Source organism: Vigna umbellata, chromosome 1 (assembly GCF_029865625.1).
Source record: "Vigna umbellata cultivar VRB3 chromosome 1, Vumbellata_1.0, whole genome shotgun sequence".
In the NCBI taxonomy this organism is placed as follows: Eukaryota; Viridiplantae; Streptophyta; class Magnoliopsida; order Fabales; family Fabaceae; genus Vigna; species Vigna umbellata.
The window spans coordinates 47,375,467-47,391,412 of NC_142165.1; the positions used below are offsets into that span (position 1 = coordinate 47,375,467).

The window sequence follows — 15,946 nt, forward strand, 5'->3', positions numbered from 1 at the left end:
GTAAAGTTATACATAATGCGAGTGATTAACAAAATCAGAGATAGAACGGAATGCTAGAAATTCTACTCAAGATGTATCGTATATTATGGAATATTATTTTTCCTTTCAAACAAGAATGAGGGGTTTCTCAAAGTTGATATTAGTTAGTTACCGGAGTGTTTTTATAGGAAATATAGATAAAAAAAATATGGATAACAGTAAGGGAGAAAAGGAAATTAATAAAAACTGATAAAAAAATGAAATAGAAAATAGAAATGTCTCATTAATTTTTTTAAAAGGATTACAAATATTTAATTTAAATATTTGATTTTCTAAAGTCTGTAATTGATTGTTAACAAGTGTGATAACTAATGTTGAAAACGTCATAAGATATAATGAATGAAACTTGAACACGTTCTCCAGTGCATGAATCTTAGTTGTTCTGTCGCTTTTGAAAAGTTCAGAATCAGGTTCAACTGAATTTTCGTCAATGACGGCGCAATTGAAAAGATTTAGATAATGTCGGAAAATCACTAACTTAACACGTATAGATGATGAAATGGACTGATATTCAAAGAGTTTTAAAAATTATTTTTAAATTATAAAAACATTCTAAATTATTTATAATAAGTTTTGTAAATTTTCTGAGAATTACTTTACATGATTTTGGTGAAATGGATCGTAAATCTTAAACTGGGGTAAACAAATTAAACTAACATATCTTGAGCCAAAACATTTATAGGAACTCATAAAAATATACACTTAAGTAATGTAATTAAACTTTAAAACAAAGGAATGAAGAACCGTGACTTCTCTTCCGAGAAAAATAAGAGAAGTAGTCTCTATTTCTTTTAAATCTTCATCACTATTCATTATCATGCTTCACTTCATAAGGTAGGAGGAATAATGTTCACTCTTTTATGTAAATTGGAATTTATTTTACATCGAAATTTTTTATAATCGTCATTACTTAAATTTTTTTATATATTATTGTGTTTTCTTTTCTATTATAGTTATTAAAATTTAATTAATTAAGTAATTAACTTTAAACACAAGATATCTACACACATAAATCTATAAATCTATAATTGTTAAAAAAGATAGTCTTAACATCAATCCTAACCTTAATCTCAATCCCAACCAACTAATGATCTTACTCTTTTTTAATTAATGCGATACTTTATACCAATGTTGAATCCCTACAATTCCCGTAATCCTAACTCTATCCAACTCGTGATTTTTTTTTTTTTTAACTAATGTGAGGCTTCATACTAATATTGAATTCTCACAATCTCCCTATCCCTAATCTTAACCAACTAGTGATCTTACTCTTTTTTAACTAATGTGAGGTTTCATACCAACATTGAATTCTCACAATCTCCCTAACTCTAACCAACTAGTGATCTTATTCTTTTTTAACTAATGTGAGATTTCATACTAGTATTGAATCTCCACAATCCCCCCAATAAGTTTATGAGGTCTCTCTACTTATATACTAGTTTTTATAGACTTTTATCTGATGTGGGGCTTCAGTCTCACATTTAATCATACCACTCTCCTCCTAAATAGGTTTGTGGGGGCTTTTAACTTATAAATTAGTCATCTTACTCAATTTTTTACCCGATGTGGGGTTTCATACTTAGTGAATCCTAACAATTTCTCCCTCATTTGGTTATTCATTCTTTTTTACCTTCTTACTCATATTTACCCGGTTTGAGAGTTCAAAAACCCAAATGAGATCCTAAAACTCTCCCATTAATAGCTTTTCGAGTCCATCTACATATGTATTTGCCATCTTACTCACTTTTACCACCCTAATCTTAAACCCTTATCCTTACATACTTTTCATATCACTCTTTTTTACCCCATTTTAGGTTTCAAGCTCATACTAAATACTAACAATCTTCCCATCAATATGTCTATGGATCTTTTTTACTTATATATCAATGATATTATCATTATTTTCTATGTGGGACCTTGGACACCTACCAATCTCTCTAAGGTTGATGTGAGAATTCAAACTCACATTCAGTCCTAACCATTTGTGTCCCTCTATGTCCATCCATTTATGTACTAGTTAACTTACTCATTTTTATCCTTCTATGATATCCTAAACCCTAAACCCTTACCAATCCCTAGTGATCTTTTACATTTTTAACTGATGTGAGACTTCATTCCAACGTTGAATCTCTACAAAACCTCATTATGTTTATGGGATCACTCTACTTATATAATAATCATCTTATTCATTTTTAGCTAATGTGCGATTCTAGACTCACATTTAATCATACTAATCTCCCCTAAATAAGTCAATGTGTCTTTCTACTTACATCCTGGTCATTTTACTTTTTTTTTTCATATATGGGGTTTCAGACTTAGTGAATCCTAACAATCTCTCCCTCAATAGGTTCTTTTTATCCTTTTTACCTATGTACTAATCTTTTGACTCATATTTCCTATGTGTAGTAGTTCAGACTCATTGAATACTACAAAGCTTCCCTTAATAGGTTTTCAAGTCCTTTTACTTATATATTTGTCATCTTACTCACTTTTACCCTAAACCCCCTAATTGTATACCCTTCTCTTTATATATTTTTCATATTACTCATTTTTACTCGATATGAGATTTCAAACTCATTGAATACTAACAATCTTCCCATCAATAGGTTTACAAATCATTTTTTTCTTATATATCAATGATCTTATCATTATTTCCTGTTGGAACTTTTGACACATATTAAATCCTAACAATGTCCCTACACTTGTTGTAGGAATTCAAAATAATGTTCATAGCTAACCATTTGTGACCCTCAGTCTCCATCCATTTATATACTAATTAACTTAGTCATTTTTATCCTTCTAGAAACCCTAAACCCTAAGCATGAAACCCTAACCCTAAATCATACAACATTCCCTAAATCTTAAACACTAAACCATAACTGTCAATAACTACCATGTAATTTACTGATTGGTGCTGCGAACATTTTGTTGTTAATGATTTAAACTTCGTCAGCGAAAAGGACCAAATTAAACATAAATTACAAAATTAAGAATTACATTGAATATAAAAAAAAATGAGTCTCATATTGAATAAAGTTGATGAAAATAGGGACCAAAAGTGGTATTAAGGATATTATTAACATAAATTTTAGCTTTTCGTTAGAAAAATAAAGTTATAAAATAGACTTTTATAAATTAGACATAAAATCTACACAAATAAAATTAGACGGACACACGGCTAATGTTTTCTTTAGATTAAGAATAAAATAACGAAAAATGAAATAAAAATAGAGAAATAAGAAAATTAAAATGTAAATAAAACACAATGATAAAAATACTTTATTTACATGAATAGAACCAAAAAAGTATTTATTTTCTTAACATAATTTTAGTAATTAAAGAAATAAAGTATATATTATGTTATTTTTTCTTAACATCAAATTAATTTAAATAAAATAATTTGACGTCATACAAAGTATTTCTTTTTCAGATATAAAAAAAGGTTGATTTTCTTATCATTTTATACTAACTGGGGTGGTGATATTCTGTCGGTCTTAAAGAAAAACCTATCTTTCTCTCTTTTTTTTTCTTTTTCCCAAAAAAAAAATATAGAAATTAGATTAGTTTATCCTAAATCTCTCCTTTCTTTCTGAAAAAATAACGGTGTAAATGATATGACATCTTTCCCAATAATTTTGAGTTCTTTACGTCTTCATTTCATTGTAGATTGCAATGATCATATTGTACTATTTAGTCTGCAACATATATCCAACAAACCTCAATTTGTCGAGTTTGCAATGAATGATTGATTGCCGTTTTTTTTTGGAAGTTAACACATTTGAATGGTGATAACACAATCTGCAAAATTTCACCACACTGGGTAAGCCTAATAAGATTGTCCAACCTCATTAAGGGGAAAGTGAAGTTTGTCATGACGACTACTAACTCAATTTTTAATGCTAATCTTTGCCAGTGTAGTATTAGTTGGATTTGGATTTTTTAAATTAATGGGGTGTTTAGAGAGTAAATTTTAAATTTATAACAGTTATCAGAAATTTATCTGTTTATTATAACTATGAATTAAGTCTGTGTTATTCAACTAGAGCTTCTTCATCTCAAATAAAACGCGTTTTTCAGTTACACAAAAAATTGCTAGCATCTACCAGAGCCACACTTTCAGCTAATATTTTGAAGGGATAATATTTCATAATCTCAAATCATTAACATCCTGCAGTTTTCAATTTGATTCTAGAAATGATTAATTATCAAGAGAGAGGAGAGAACAAGAGAGCATGATATCTTATTGGAAGACAAGATCCCCCAATTTTTTGAAATGCTGTTTGCAGAAAATTTGTATTCTTATCTCACAATTCAATGATATTTGCCCCCTGCCACCAGACAAAATGTATGTTCTATTGAATATTCAAAACAAATTTTTTTAATGGGAAATTCAGCATTCAATGATATAAGAAATGTTTAATAATAACGATGATGAAAAAATACTTTGCTACATTCAAATTACGAAATTGCTTGAGAAATAATTGTAAAATTTATCTCATTGCTTTTAACTAAGAAAAATAAGAGCAAAAGAGAGAAGTATAAACTAGAGTAATATTATAAACAAGACAAAAAAAAATGAAGAGCTTAATTGATCTATGGTTGATGTTTTGTTCTTCATTTCTTTTTCAGTTGTTATGTTTATGTAGATCCTGTTAATGACAATGTCACTCCTTTTGGGTAGCATGCAATAATTCGGAACTAACAAATAGTGTTGTTAAATAATGTTGTATAGACAATATAACTTGGGAAATTATGGTGAGATAGCTTAATATGGATCACTACTTGTAGAATTTCTCAATAAAAAATCTTCAGTCACCTTTTACTTTCATATGTGATGTTATCCTCCTTAAAGTAACATGAATATCATTAATATTAGGGTGTGATGGATCTCCTCCAACGAAATAATGGACTCTGTTTCCAATCTGCAACCAACTATGAGCACTTTGTTTCTTAATTCCTTGCTCTTTCATCAGAACCCTGATTCTATGAACATCCTTCCACTTGCCAGCAGCAGCATATATATTGGACAGCATAACATAAGCACTAGAATTATTAGGATCCAAATTCAAAATTCTTGTAGCTGCCAGTTCCCCCAATTCTACATTTAAATGAACACTACAGGCCGCTAGCACAGCACCCCAGATGCTGGAATCTGCCTTGAATGGCATTTCATGGATAATTTTGCAAGCTCTGCGCAACTGACCTGCTCGACTCATCACATCAACTAAGCAAGCATAGTGTTCAGGCCTTGATGGAATGCCATAATTGTGAACCATCAAACTGAATAGATTCATGCTCTCATCGACTTTCCCAGCACGACAACACGCAGATAATAAACTCAGAAAAGTTATGCCATCAGGTTGAACACTGATTGTCACCATCTGGTCAAAGTAGAAGCGTGCTTTGTCATAGAGACCATGCTGAGCAAAGGCAGCAATGATAGTGTTCCATGAAATTAGGTCTGGATGGGAAATTTGTCCAAAAACTAGCTCAGAATCAACAATGCCACCGCATTTGCTATGCATAGTAATCAGATTATTACTCACCGACAAGTGTGACTCAAAGCCATGCTTAATTACAAGAACATGCACCTGTCTTCCTTCTTCAAGTGATGCGAGACTGGCACAGGCAATGAAAACTGAAACAAAAGTCACATCATCTGGTCGCATACCAGTCCTCATCATATGTGAAAACAAATTCAGTGCCTCTTCCCCTCTCCCATTTTGAGCATAACCTACAAACGGTGAATCGATTGTGAAAAGATGGAATAATAAAAGAAAAAATATGCAATGACAGAGTAGAAGAAAACAACCTCCTCCTTCTCCTAGGAATACATGTTATTATTTTATTTTTTCTACAGTTAATAAAAAAATGTGCTATAAATTGATAAGGCTTTTTCAAATTGAGATTAATTTTAGAGCAAGCCAGGAACACTCCCCTTTGATTTAATTTAAAAATATATTGTGATCTAGGTGCCTTTACTGAAATTTAGGGGTTTACACACTTTTTGACACACTTTTTACATCAGAGACTTAGGTTCGTTTGTTTATACTTAAAATTTATTACCTGATCCAATGTGATTTTAGATTATTTTCAACTTCTATCTCTAATCTAAGCAGGAAGGAGTAGGTTTTTTCCCAATACCTTATAGAGTCAAACTCAGACTTAACCAAAGGCATGCTAGAATACATGCTCTTGCAGGGTAAAGTTTTCCTTAATCTTGTTCTAGAAAAGAAATCAATAACAAAATAACTAGAATCCTAATAACCTACCTTATTTCGTTTGTGTCTCTATCTATTTACTGAATTAAAAACCAAACAGTTTTCTCAAGGAGTAAGACACCTAATGATATGCCCTATAAGGTATAATAAATTATCTTATTAAAATCACGGACACTGTTCGGCATCAAGCTAAGAACTAGCGGATGCTACACATGTTTCGAATATTACAGGTTCGCATACCCGTTATGATTATATTCCAAGATATGCGATCTCTGCATCGAATCTCTTCAAACAAAGCTCTGGCCTCTTCCATCTTCCCTTGTTTACAAAATCCAGTAATCATAGCGGTCCTCGCCACGTCATTCTTTTGCGGCATTCTCCCAAACACTTCCCGTGCTTCCTCATACAACCCATTCTCCAGCAACCCATTGATCATCACAGTCCACGACACCGCGTTCTTCCGAGGCATCGCTTCGAACAGTGCCCTCGCGCGCCCAATCCCACCCTCCACTCTGGCGTACGCATCGACCATGGCGGTATACGACACGACATTCGGATGCGGCATCTCTTCGAAGAGCCTCTGCGCATCCCTCACGCGTCCGAACCTCGCTAGTCCCGAGATCACGGCGTTGTACGAGGCAGCGTTCTTCTCTGGCGCCGCGGCGAAGTAGCGAAAAGCGTCATCGAGGTCGTCGTTTTGGATGCACGCGGCAATGATGGAGTTCCAGGAAACGACGTTTCGCAGCGGCATGGAGTGAAAGAGTGTTTTGGAATGTTGGATAAGGCCGTTTTGTGAGTAGGCGGAGAGCATGGAGTTCCACGTGACAAAGTCTTTGGTGGGCATTTCGTCGAACAGTTTGCGCGCGGCGTCGACTTTTCCAGCGCGTGAGAGGGATGTGATCTTGAGATTGGCGAGGTAGACATCGCGAGTGGAGGAGAAGAGCGTGGCAAGCAGAAAGAGGGAGTGTCGTCGTGCAAAGATTGGGTTTGTCAGCGAAACTGAGACTATACCAGTGAGCATGGAGTTTCTGCAACTCCAACTTTTGTAGTTCCTTTTGTTTTATATCGTTGTATCTGCCAAATATATCTTACAGTAATTATCCAAGGTCTTTTCATTCACTAATCAAGATATTATAAAATTTCTTTTTGGTGATTTAGTAAAATAAACCACATGGGTTTAAGCTTTTGAATTTTATTTTTCTTTCTAATTTGACTAAAGAATAATGAGCATTGTCTAATCAGAAAAAGGCCTTCAATATTACCAAAAATTCTCTCCTAATAAAAACTTTGGTGCTTTCTTGATTTTCAGTCCTAACAAGAAAATAACAATGTTTAAAAAATGTTTTAGAGTAACCGTTTATACAGGATGATGATAGATTGGCCTTGGGGCTCCAACAGAAATAAAATAATTTGATTTAGACTTACATTAGTATGTTATTTGATTTTGATTCTCAAAGATTTTCTGAACACAAGATGATAACACTTTTAAGATTGTTATTTAATACTTCGACTTGTCCCTTGTTAGTATTTTAAACATTGTTATTTGTTTCTTTTGAAAAATATCGGTGAAATAGAATTTGCGACATGAGATAGTTATTTTCCGTCTATCAGATTGTATTATCATAATAACGTTATTGTATTTCGTGTGACATTTCTCTATGTAAGTATGATGGAGCTCTGAAATTGAATATACAAGATAGGTAATCTACTTTGGAATTTTGAAAGAATTCGTTCTTCCTAAAATACATCCTCCTTGATCAATGATGATGTTCAAATACCGTCCAATTCTGCTAAAAAAGATAAAATTAACAATGAGTTTCTGTTTTCTTCTTTTCCTTTTCAAAGCTATGAAGTATGAACAAATACAACTAACTTTAAACTAACAACTATCTTGCCACACTAAAAATACAAAATTATCTTGCCACGGCCAAACAAATGAAAAATCACCAGGCATCCATGATGACCTAACCTTGACAGAGTAAAGAGCAAACCACCAAATACAGTATATATATATATATATATATAGAGAGAGAGAGAGAGAGAGAGAGAGAGAGAGAGAGAGATCAATGAAGCAGGTGGGGTCGAAGTACGCAACACAACAAGCAGAGGCAACCATTACCAACAACTTTTTTTACCAGACAGCCCAGGACCCCACATAAATACTCTCTGCCCTGTCGCCCGAAAGGTCAACTCATTATGCTTTTGATCTGAGGATCCTTAGCTTCCAATGCCTGCATGCAACCCTAACAGTTTAGTCGTTACTTTTTAAGATCCAATCTTATGTTTCAGTAAAGTGAAAGGAGTCAGCAACGTCAAAGTGCACGGCAAGTTGCACGACAGCTGAACGCACGGCTTCAGACGATGGTGCAACAGAAGTGGGTAGATGGGGTAAACAAATTGGCAGATACTGTTCACTTTCCTCAGGCGGGCAGAAAAAAGAGATCACGGATCGGCAGAATATGAATCTGTGTACATAAATGATACCAAGATGTCACACAGTATGTCCATTCAATAATTTTAATAGCGCTTAAAGTCCAAATAGCAGTTGACATCCCCCGAGACCAATCAATCACCGATTATAAATTAAAAGAAAAAAGAAAAAACTACATAGGCTAAAAAGTAAAGAATAAGCACCTTAGAATAAGCCGCCTCAAAAATGGATCACTTATAACCTGCGCCCATACTAAATTCATGGTAGTTGATGAGCAAAGACTTATTTCCCACTCAGTGAAAGCATTATCTATTATGTTCTCTGCTTCATTGTACACATCCTACAGGTTAACAAAACACAATTAGACCAACGATAATTGAAGTTAACTACAGATATGTTAAAGATTACTCGTGTTGCTTACTGTATCAGCCTCATTAGGGAAGACACCAATCATTTGGCAGAATGCTGACAAAGGACAAGTCAAAAAAAAGGTAAATTGGCTTCCATTATTGGAATTTACATCAGATGGATTCTTGAAAATTGGTCTTAAGGGTGAAAGGAATAAAGCAGCCGTTTCACCCCTTTCAGCGCCATGTAAAACCTGCAAAAATTTGTGATGTACACAATCAATCAAGGCTTGTCAAAGAAAATACCATGGGTCAATCAATTCTCAAGCCTAAGATTAACCGCATCCAATTTCCTACCAATTCCAACTTCCAACACATTTGCTATGGAAGAAGCCAACAAGCAAATATCCTACGCCTAAAACGAACTATAAAATCATTATATAACCCAGAAAGATGCTGTATTTGTCAGTTTTTTGGTAAGCACACACGAATCATTGATAGTGGTCCTTTCTTTCCATCCATTTAACTCTGTCCTTGAAGAAAGTTAAACATTCATATTCAAATTGTAGAAGTTCAACAAGGCAGGGTTTCTGTGGTTGGTTAGTTAAAATTCAATTTCAAGGATTTTGACAAACCTTGGACTACACAGTAATAAACTAATTACAAGTTTTATTAAGCCATTAAAAAGTACAATTAGATTCTGGGAATATCCTGAACAGCTCAACCTAACAAAGTTCTCACGCAACTCATACACAAGTTCTGAGTTATGACAAACCTGCCTTGAATGCATGGCTGTTATCACTGTCAATAATCAAAAAAAGAGGTTTCCGAGTGAAGGGGATAAGATCGCCAGGGTAGAGATTATTTGTACCTGATAATTTGAATAAAGCACATGTAAATGCAGCATCATCAGATATACCTTATTCTATATATCATTTCATTTAAACTAACCCAAAAATTGAGAAAATATAAAATTCTTTTAACGTTTCCTTGAACAATCTGAACAGAAATTTTATAGAGAATAGAATCAGAGCATCTACTTACCACTATTTCCCTTGGGACCAAACCACAGATAATTGTCATAATAGCCACTTTCTCTCTTGCCATTATTTTGAGTTTCAGAAAGTCCAGAATTCTGTCCATGGGAAGTCTGAGAAGAGACTCTGTGTCTTGAAGATTTGGATGAACCTCCAGAATTTTCTACCTGAGAGACATTATTAAGACCAGCGTTCCCTGCATGAATGATCATTAAGATAACTTACCTATTATAACAGGCATGAGAGGAAGACTATTTATACTTGAAAAAGAAAGAGAAAATGTAAACCTGAGGCTGAAAGGTATACTAGCACGACACTGTCTGGTGGCAGTTCCTCACAAATTGTAGCCATTACCTGCATAACATCATGAAGCTTATATAAGAAACAACAAATTGTGTTCAACGGCCAGTGAAAGATTGCGTATAAATAGGATGTAAAAAGCCATTTGTTTTCAACAAGTCAAATTTTTGGCATTGGTTCATAAATCAGATCATACAACACAAAAGAAATGCCGAATGTATGTGTGCACAAATAGATAAGAGAGTGTATTATAAAAATCACTAAACTAACGAAGCAGACCAAAGGCAAACCAAAATATCCAAGTGATGATAGGAGAAGCCATAAAATTGTCATGCAATATCATCTGATATTGACAAGGTCTAGTTAACATGACAGTTTACTAATTTTAGTAAGCAGACAAGCAAGTATGTAATATAATCTTTCCAGTACACTTGAAAACTCACTGCTATCATATGTGTCACAGATGGACGGTACAGGGTAGCTTTTCTAGGATTAGGAGGTATATTTGGATCCGTCATATCTGCAGTGAGATTCATGTCTATTATCCCAGAAGCTCCTGAGTGATCAATTGTGTCACCGTTCTCCTTAGGTTTAAATGTATGCTTTTGGTAGAATGTTCCACTAGGCTCCCATTCTAAACACTGTATCATTCTATACATGTCCAATGTAAGCTCAGCAAACTTGACCTGAAAGAGAGAATATACAAAGATTCATAAGCTCCAGTTCCTTTTTAGCCACTAAAGTAAATCAACAATCCAAATTTAAGAATCATCACAGTAATGTGAACCAGTATTAACCTCATTTCGATGATAACTTGTCAACAGGGCATCTTGAAATTTTAAAACTCTCTTAGCATGAAAACGAGCTACATAAGGAAGAGATGCTCGATGAGTATCAAATGTGGCACAATATCGCATGGGTCTGAAATTAAAGCCCTTATCAACTTTTGTGAAACGGTTAATTTCTTGCACCACTTGCTTCCATTCCTTAAAGTTAGTTTCCTGAAAAGAAATTATTCACATTCATAAGTCAAGCATGCAATATAGTACATATAATTTTTTCTCGAGGTTGAATAAAGGAATACAAAGCATCAACAAGTTCTGTTATAACAAAATTAATGAGATCTATTTTTAAAGAAAAAACAGAAGTTAAATATTAATATTGAACAATATGAATTAAAAAGTATAAAACAATCAGATTGAGAAGTGGAGGCTTGATTTCCAATCCTAAAGAACAACAACCAAAGATGTAAAGTTATAGGTAATTGATAACACCTGAAGCAGAACAATGCAGTGATGATCATGATATCGGGCCAGAGATAAAAAAGATAGAGTAATTTTACAAAGAAATACCAATCATAGTCTATAGGGCTGTTGTCATCATGCGAATAATAAAGTATCATTATTTTCTGCATAAACACTTTTGTTATCCTGATCATTTGATAAACTTATCAAATCAACACATGAAATGCATTTAGGAAATTCGGAACCTCGTGTTTTGTTTTGCAAAACTGACAGAAATTTTATTAGTATGCTCTTGTTTGACAAACTGATTTTGACCATAAAATCATAAATAAAAATCAATATTCGATTTAAGTAAAACAATTTTGACTGTCCATGTTTAGTGGTATGGTCCAGATTAACTCCAACATCTCACGCTCTCATTAAATAACTCTATAAATATGGTTTCAGAAGAAAATCACAACTGTACCAACAATGTTATTCTACAAAAAATTTCCCCTGCAATCAGTATAATAAATTGATCAACATATGTATATTAAGGATCTTCAGAATCGTTATTTTTGTTTTGCCATCTGAGAGTAATTTCATCAATGCACCAACAATTTATTCTAAAAAAAACTGGCCCCCACATGTACAACTTGAAATCCAGTTGATCCAGAGCATTACTATGGTTCTATAATGGGAGGCCATTTCTTTAGAAAAACTACAACTTGCTTTTCTTCAGTACTGTAAAACTGAGAACCTTCAATAACCTTGATATTTATCCTACTCCGGAACACCATAGTGATCACTTCCACAGTTCATACAATAGTCAGGTCAGCTATAACAGAAAAAAAAAAAAAAACCTGAATCTTGCGGCTAAGCTATGAAAATAACCTATCGTAAAACAAAGGGAGCAAAATTTTGCTTAAATTAATATCCATTAGATAACCCATCGATTTTATCCTATGGAATCAGATGTCAATGAAACAAAGATTGAATTACTTATTTCAAAAATCTCCTACAGTGGGATTGCCATCAAACGATGAAACTAACGTAATTTAGTGACACGGATTCTATCCCAAAAACCGTGAATTCTACCATATTACATGCAAAAACACACAAGGTTAGGTGGGGCCGGTACACTACACAGATCAAGCCAGCATATGATCGCTGTTCTGTTCTATCACATAGCCCAAAACACAAGAAGCTAATCTAATCATCCTCAGGTTTTCACCTACGGAATCTAAATCAAGTATCACACAATGACCAGTAACAATTGATCTGCACGGAGCAGCTTCTAACTTAATCCCTAAGATAAAAGCATTTTCATTTTTCAGAAGAAAGGAAACACCAACCCACATCGCTTCACTCCTAACTACTTCATTGGCAGAAACAAAATAAAATAAAATAACTACACGCACATAAAAAAAGAAGATGAATATTATCAGCTCACTTTCCTCTCCAAAAGCTGAAACAAGAAATTAAAGCAAATTGAGAAGCGAACGAGAAAATGCATAGATTACCCGAAAGGTGCTCTTGCAATCCTCAACCAAAGCCCCAAAGCGTTCGACGAGGTGGTTAACCATCTCGGTCCGGTTAAGAATGACCGAAACAAGCAAAAAGCGCGCGTAGAAGCGCAACTCCTTGGAGCGAACACCGAGATCTTTGGCGTTGGGTTCGGATCCTTGGAAGTACCTTCTGCTGAGTATGGCCTCGTAGAAGACGTAGGCCTCGACGAGGAACCTGCACTCACTCGTCCTAGTGTACTGCCCGAAGTACAGCTGTCCGATTCGGCTCGCGATCTCGCCGATTTCCCACCGCTTCAGCCCGCACTCCACCAGCTTCGAGCGGTTCTCCTGCTGGTACTTCCACAACCTTGTGTACGCCTTGAACACCTTCTGGAACGCGTGCTGCTGTTGTTGCTGTCGGCTCGTGCCGCCTCCGTACGCCGCCACGTCTCGAACGCGCCCGAACTTCCTGTCCGCGCTCTCCACCAGCGCGCGGAACGTCTGCAGCGCCCGCTCCTTGTCCTCGGACATGCCTTCCAGAGAATCAGACAGAGAGAGCCTTCTTAGGTCCCCGTCCGGTGACTCTCCTCGCCGCCGGTCATCGGAGAATTCGAGAAAGTAGTGCTAACCGGAAAATAGAAACGAAATGCGCGTTTGTGTGTGTGGGCGTCGGAAAAAGAGAGAAACGGTGAACACTCAAGAGGGCGGTTACGCTTTTCGTTTGCCAAAGACTGTGTAAGAAAAGTATATAATATAATTTTTAATATTTAATGTTATAAATAACGCTATGTGCATGTGTTTTTTTATTTATTATTATTACACTGCATTAATTATAAACATTAACATTTTATTAAATTTCATGTTAATGACTATTTGTAAGTTCATTTTTTCATTACAAAATACATCTATTAGTTTTACAAATGGTTAAATTTTACAAACCACATTTAATTAACCATTTTTAATAACTTTTTTTATATATTTCTTTTATCGTCTTAATGTATATTCTAATCACATTATAATTTAATGTTCCTCAAATTAGCAATATTATAACTCATTCATGTTTAATGGGTCTGAGGAAGAAATTCTATCACTCAGATTATTCATAGATATCAATTATCCACAAAGTTAATGAATATTTCATAATTAAAAAAACAGCATTTTGCTTGACTTATTCTTTTGAAAAAAATTAAAAATTATAACAATAATAGAAACCTGTCTATAAACAATAACATAAAATTGGTTTTCGTTAATTAATGAATTCTAAACTTGTGATTGTATTAAATATTTGAAATGAGAAGTGTATTATTACTGGTGGCAGTTGTATCTAATCATATCTAATTTGAAAAATAATTATGATTAACGAGAGATACGTGTAATTTTATAAATAGAAAGTGTATGCCTCTAACATATATTTATAATATCTTAGATGTTAGAATATTCCGAGAGAGAAAAAAAAATGGAATTTACTGTTTATTTCGCTTTTGCTTTTTCGCTGTTTGAGAGATAATCGAATGATAGTGTTTGGATTTTGGATTATTTGCTGAAGGGACTTTCTTTCCAGCCAATTTATTTTGGCTTTTGTACTGAGGAGCGACCGATTTATTCATTTTCATTTTTGTTCTTTTTTTACGTGAGAGGTGAAAGCAATGGCAAAACCAGGACCAAAACTGGAAAAATCACGACCTTACAAATGAAATCCCAACAACATCAGCCAAAACAAACTTTGCTATAGGGTTGGCTCTTTCGTGTTTGGGGACAGAAATTATTTTATTATAACCAGTTAATTAATTACTTGTAGCAGATTAAGTAAGAGAAGGAATAATATGCTCAGAAAAACATTTGTGTCTGGTGTCTTTTTCAGAATTTTTAAAACATTAAACTTAATTATTACCCTTATTTTACTCGTAGGTATGGTACTGTCTTTTTTTCTTTTTTACGAAAAAAAATATAGTCAAAGTTTGGAATACAGGTATGCTTTTGAATAAAGAAAAACTGCTTTGGTAAACCAAAGATAGAGACTGTTTGTTTGAAGTTATTTGCTGGCACCAAATGAAACTAATTTATTTATTTTCGCTGTGTCAAACTAATGGCGAACCTTCTTCTCTCAATATATATCTGTTCAGGCTGCGTTGGCTCGTATTAAATTGATGCATCGTCCATTCGTTGCACCATAAATGCAGTTTTTGAGTGGTGGACCTTGATTCATTCATCATGATATCCATTAATTTGGAATTTAGTTATATGTCATTTTCAGTATGTAGCAATTACAATTGATAGAAACCTCACATTAGAGTATATATATTTATAGTTCTTCTTCTTACTGTACACAACAATTTTTATAGTGTTTATGAGTTGAGATTAAAATAGTTTTTAAATATTTTTTTTATTTGAGATACTTTTTAAAGTTAAAACGACAATACATCGAATATATAAAAATTAATAATTGATGTTAATATTATAACACTTTTAATATGATACTGAATTTAAAATCTAATTTAATTTTACATCATCATGTTTATAAGATAATATTTGTAATTATTTATATGTTATAAATTGACTTTATTAATAGTTGATGTAAGAGAAATTGAAAAAAAATTATGAAAAATATGAACAAAACCTTTAAATTGAAAAGTAAAAGTTGAGGTTTTTAACTGGCACGCATTTGAAAGGTTTGTGTTTTTTAGTGTAAAATTTTAAACTTGTGTTGTTAAGTGTGGTGGTGCGTAAAGATTTGTGCATAATGTGGCCAATGATATGAAACAAAATGTTAATCATTCTCTAATTGCTCGCAAAGGCATATATATGAGTTAATAATTGGGTTATGAAGTAGAATACACCCT

General features: G+C 33.7%; 2 protein-coding genes across 2 annotated transcripts; both read right to left on the minus strand.

Annotated features, from left to right (window-relative positions):
• Positions 1-4,804: 4,804 nt before the first annotated feature.
• On the minus strand, positions 4,805-7,388 carry LOC148205542 (pentatricopeptide repeat-containing protein At5g56310-like). Its single transcript, XM_088103456.1, has 2 exons — positions 6,501-7,388; positions 4,805-5,773 (listed from the first exon to the last, which is right to left on the minus strand). The coding sequence occupies exons 1-2, from the start codon at positions 7,279-7,281 to the stop codon at positions 4,848-4,850; spliced, it is 1,707 nt and encodes a 568-aa protein (XP_087959582.1). The 5' UTR covers positions 7,282-7,388; the 3' UTR covers positions 4,805-4,847.
• A 636-nt stretch (positions 7,389-8,024) lies between these two features.
• LOC124839579 (uncharacterized) lies at positions 8,025-13,836 on the minus strand. Its single transcript, XM_047315450.2, has 9 exons — positions 13,122-13,836; positions 11,173-11,376; positions 10,819-11,061; positions 10,363-10,429; positions 10,083-10,271; positions 9,818-9,909; positions 9,113-9,292; positions 8,895-9,031; positions 8,025-8,725 (listed from the first exon to the last, which is right to left on the minus strand). The coding sequence occupies exons 1-9, from the start codon at positions 13,635-13,637 to the stop codon at positions 8,539-8,541; spliced, it is 1,815 nt and encodes a 604-aa protein (XP_047171406.2). The 5' UTR covers positions 13,638-13,836; the 3' UTR covers positions 8,025-8,538.
• Positions 13,837-15,946: the final 2,110 nt, after the last annotated feature.

Bases quoted from the DNA above. Each gene is read 5' to 3' on its own strand.
- LOC148205542 (XM_088103456.1), bottom strand. From the start codon at position 7,281: ATGCTCACTGGTATAGTCTCAGTTTCGCTGACAAACCCAATCTTTGCA. The intron at 5,774-6,500 runs GTATGCGAACCT...CACCGTTTGTAG, and splicing joins TTGGAATATAATCATAACGG to GTTATGCTCAAAATGGGAGA.
- LOC124839579 (XM_047315450.2), bottom strand. From the start codon at position 13,637: ATGTCCGAGGACAAGGAGCGGGCGCTGCAGACGTTCCGCGCGCTGGTG. The intron at 9,910-10,082 runs GTAAGTAGATGC...TCAAATTATCAG, and splicing joins TGGTCCCAAGGGAAATAGTG to GTACAAATAATCTCTACCCT. The intron at 8,726-8,894 runs GTGCTTATTCTT...TTATGTACACAG, and splicing joins TTGAGGCGGCTTATTCTAAG to ATTCATATTCTGCCGATCCG.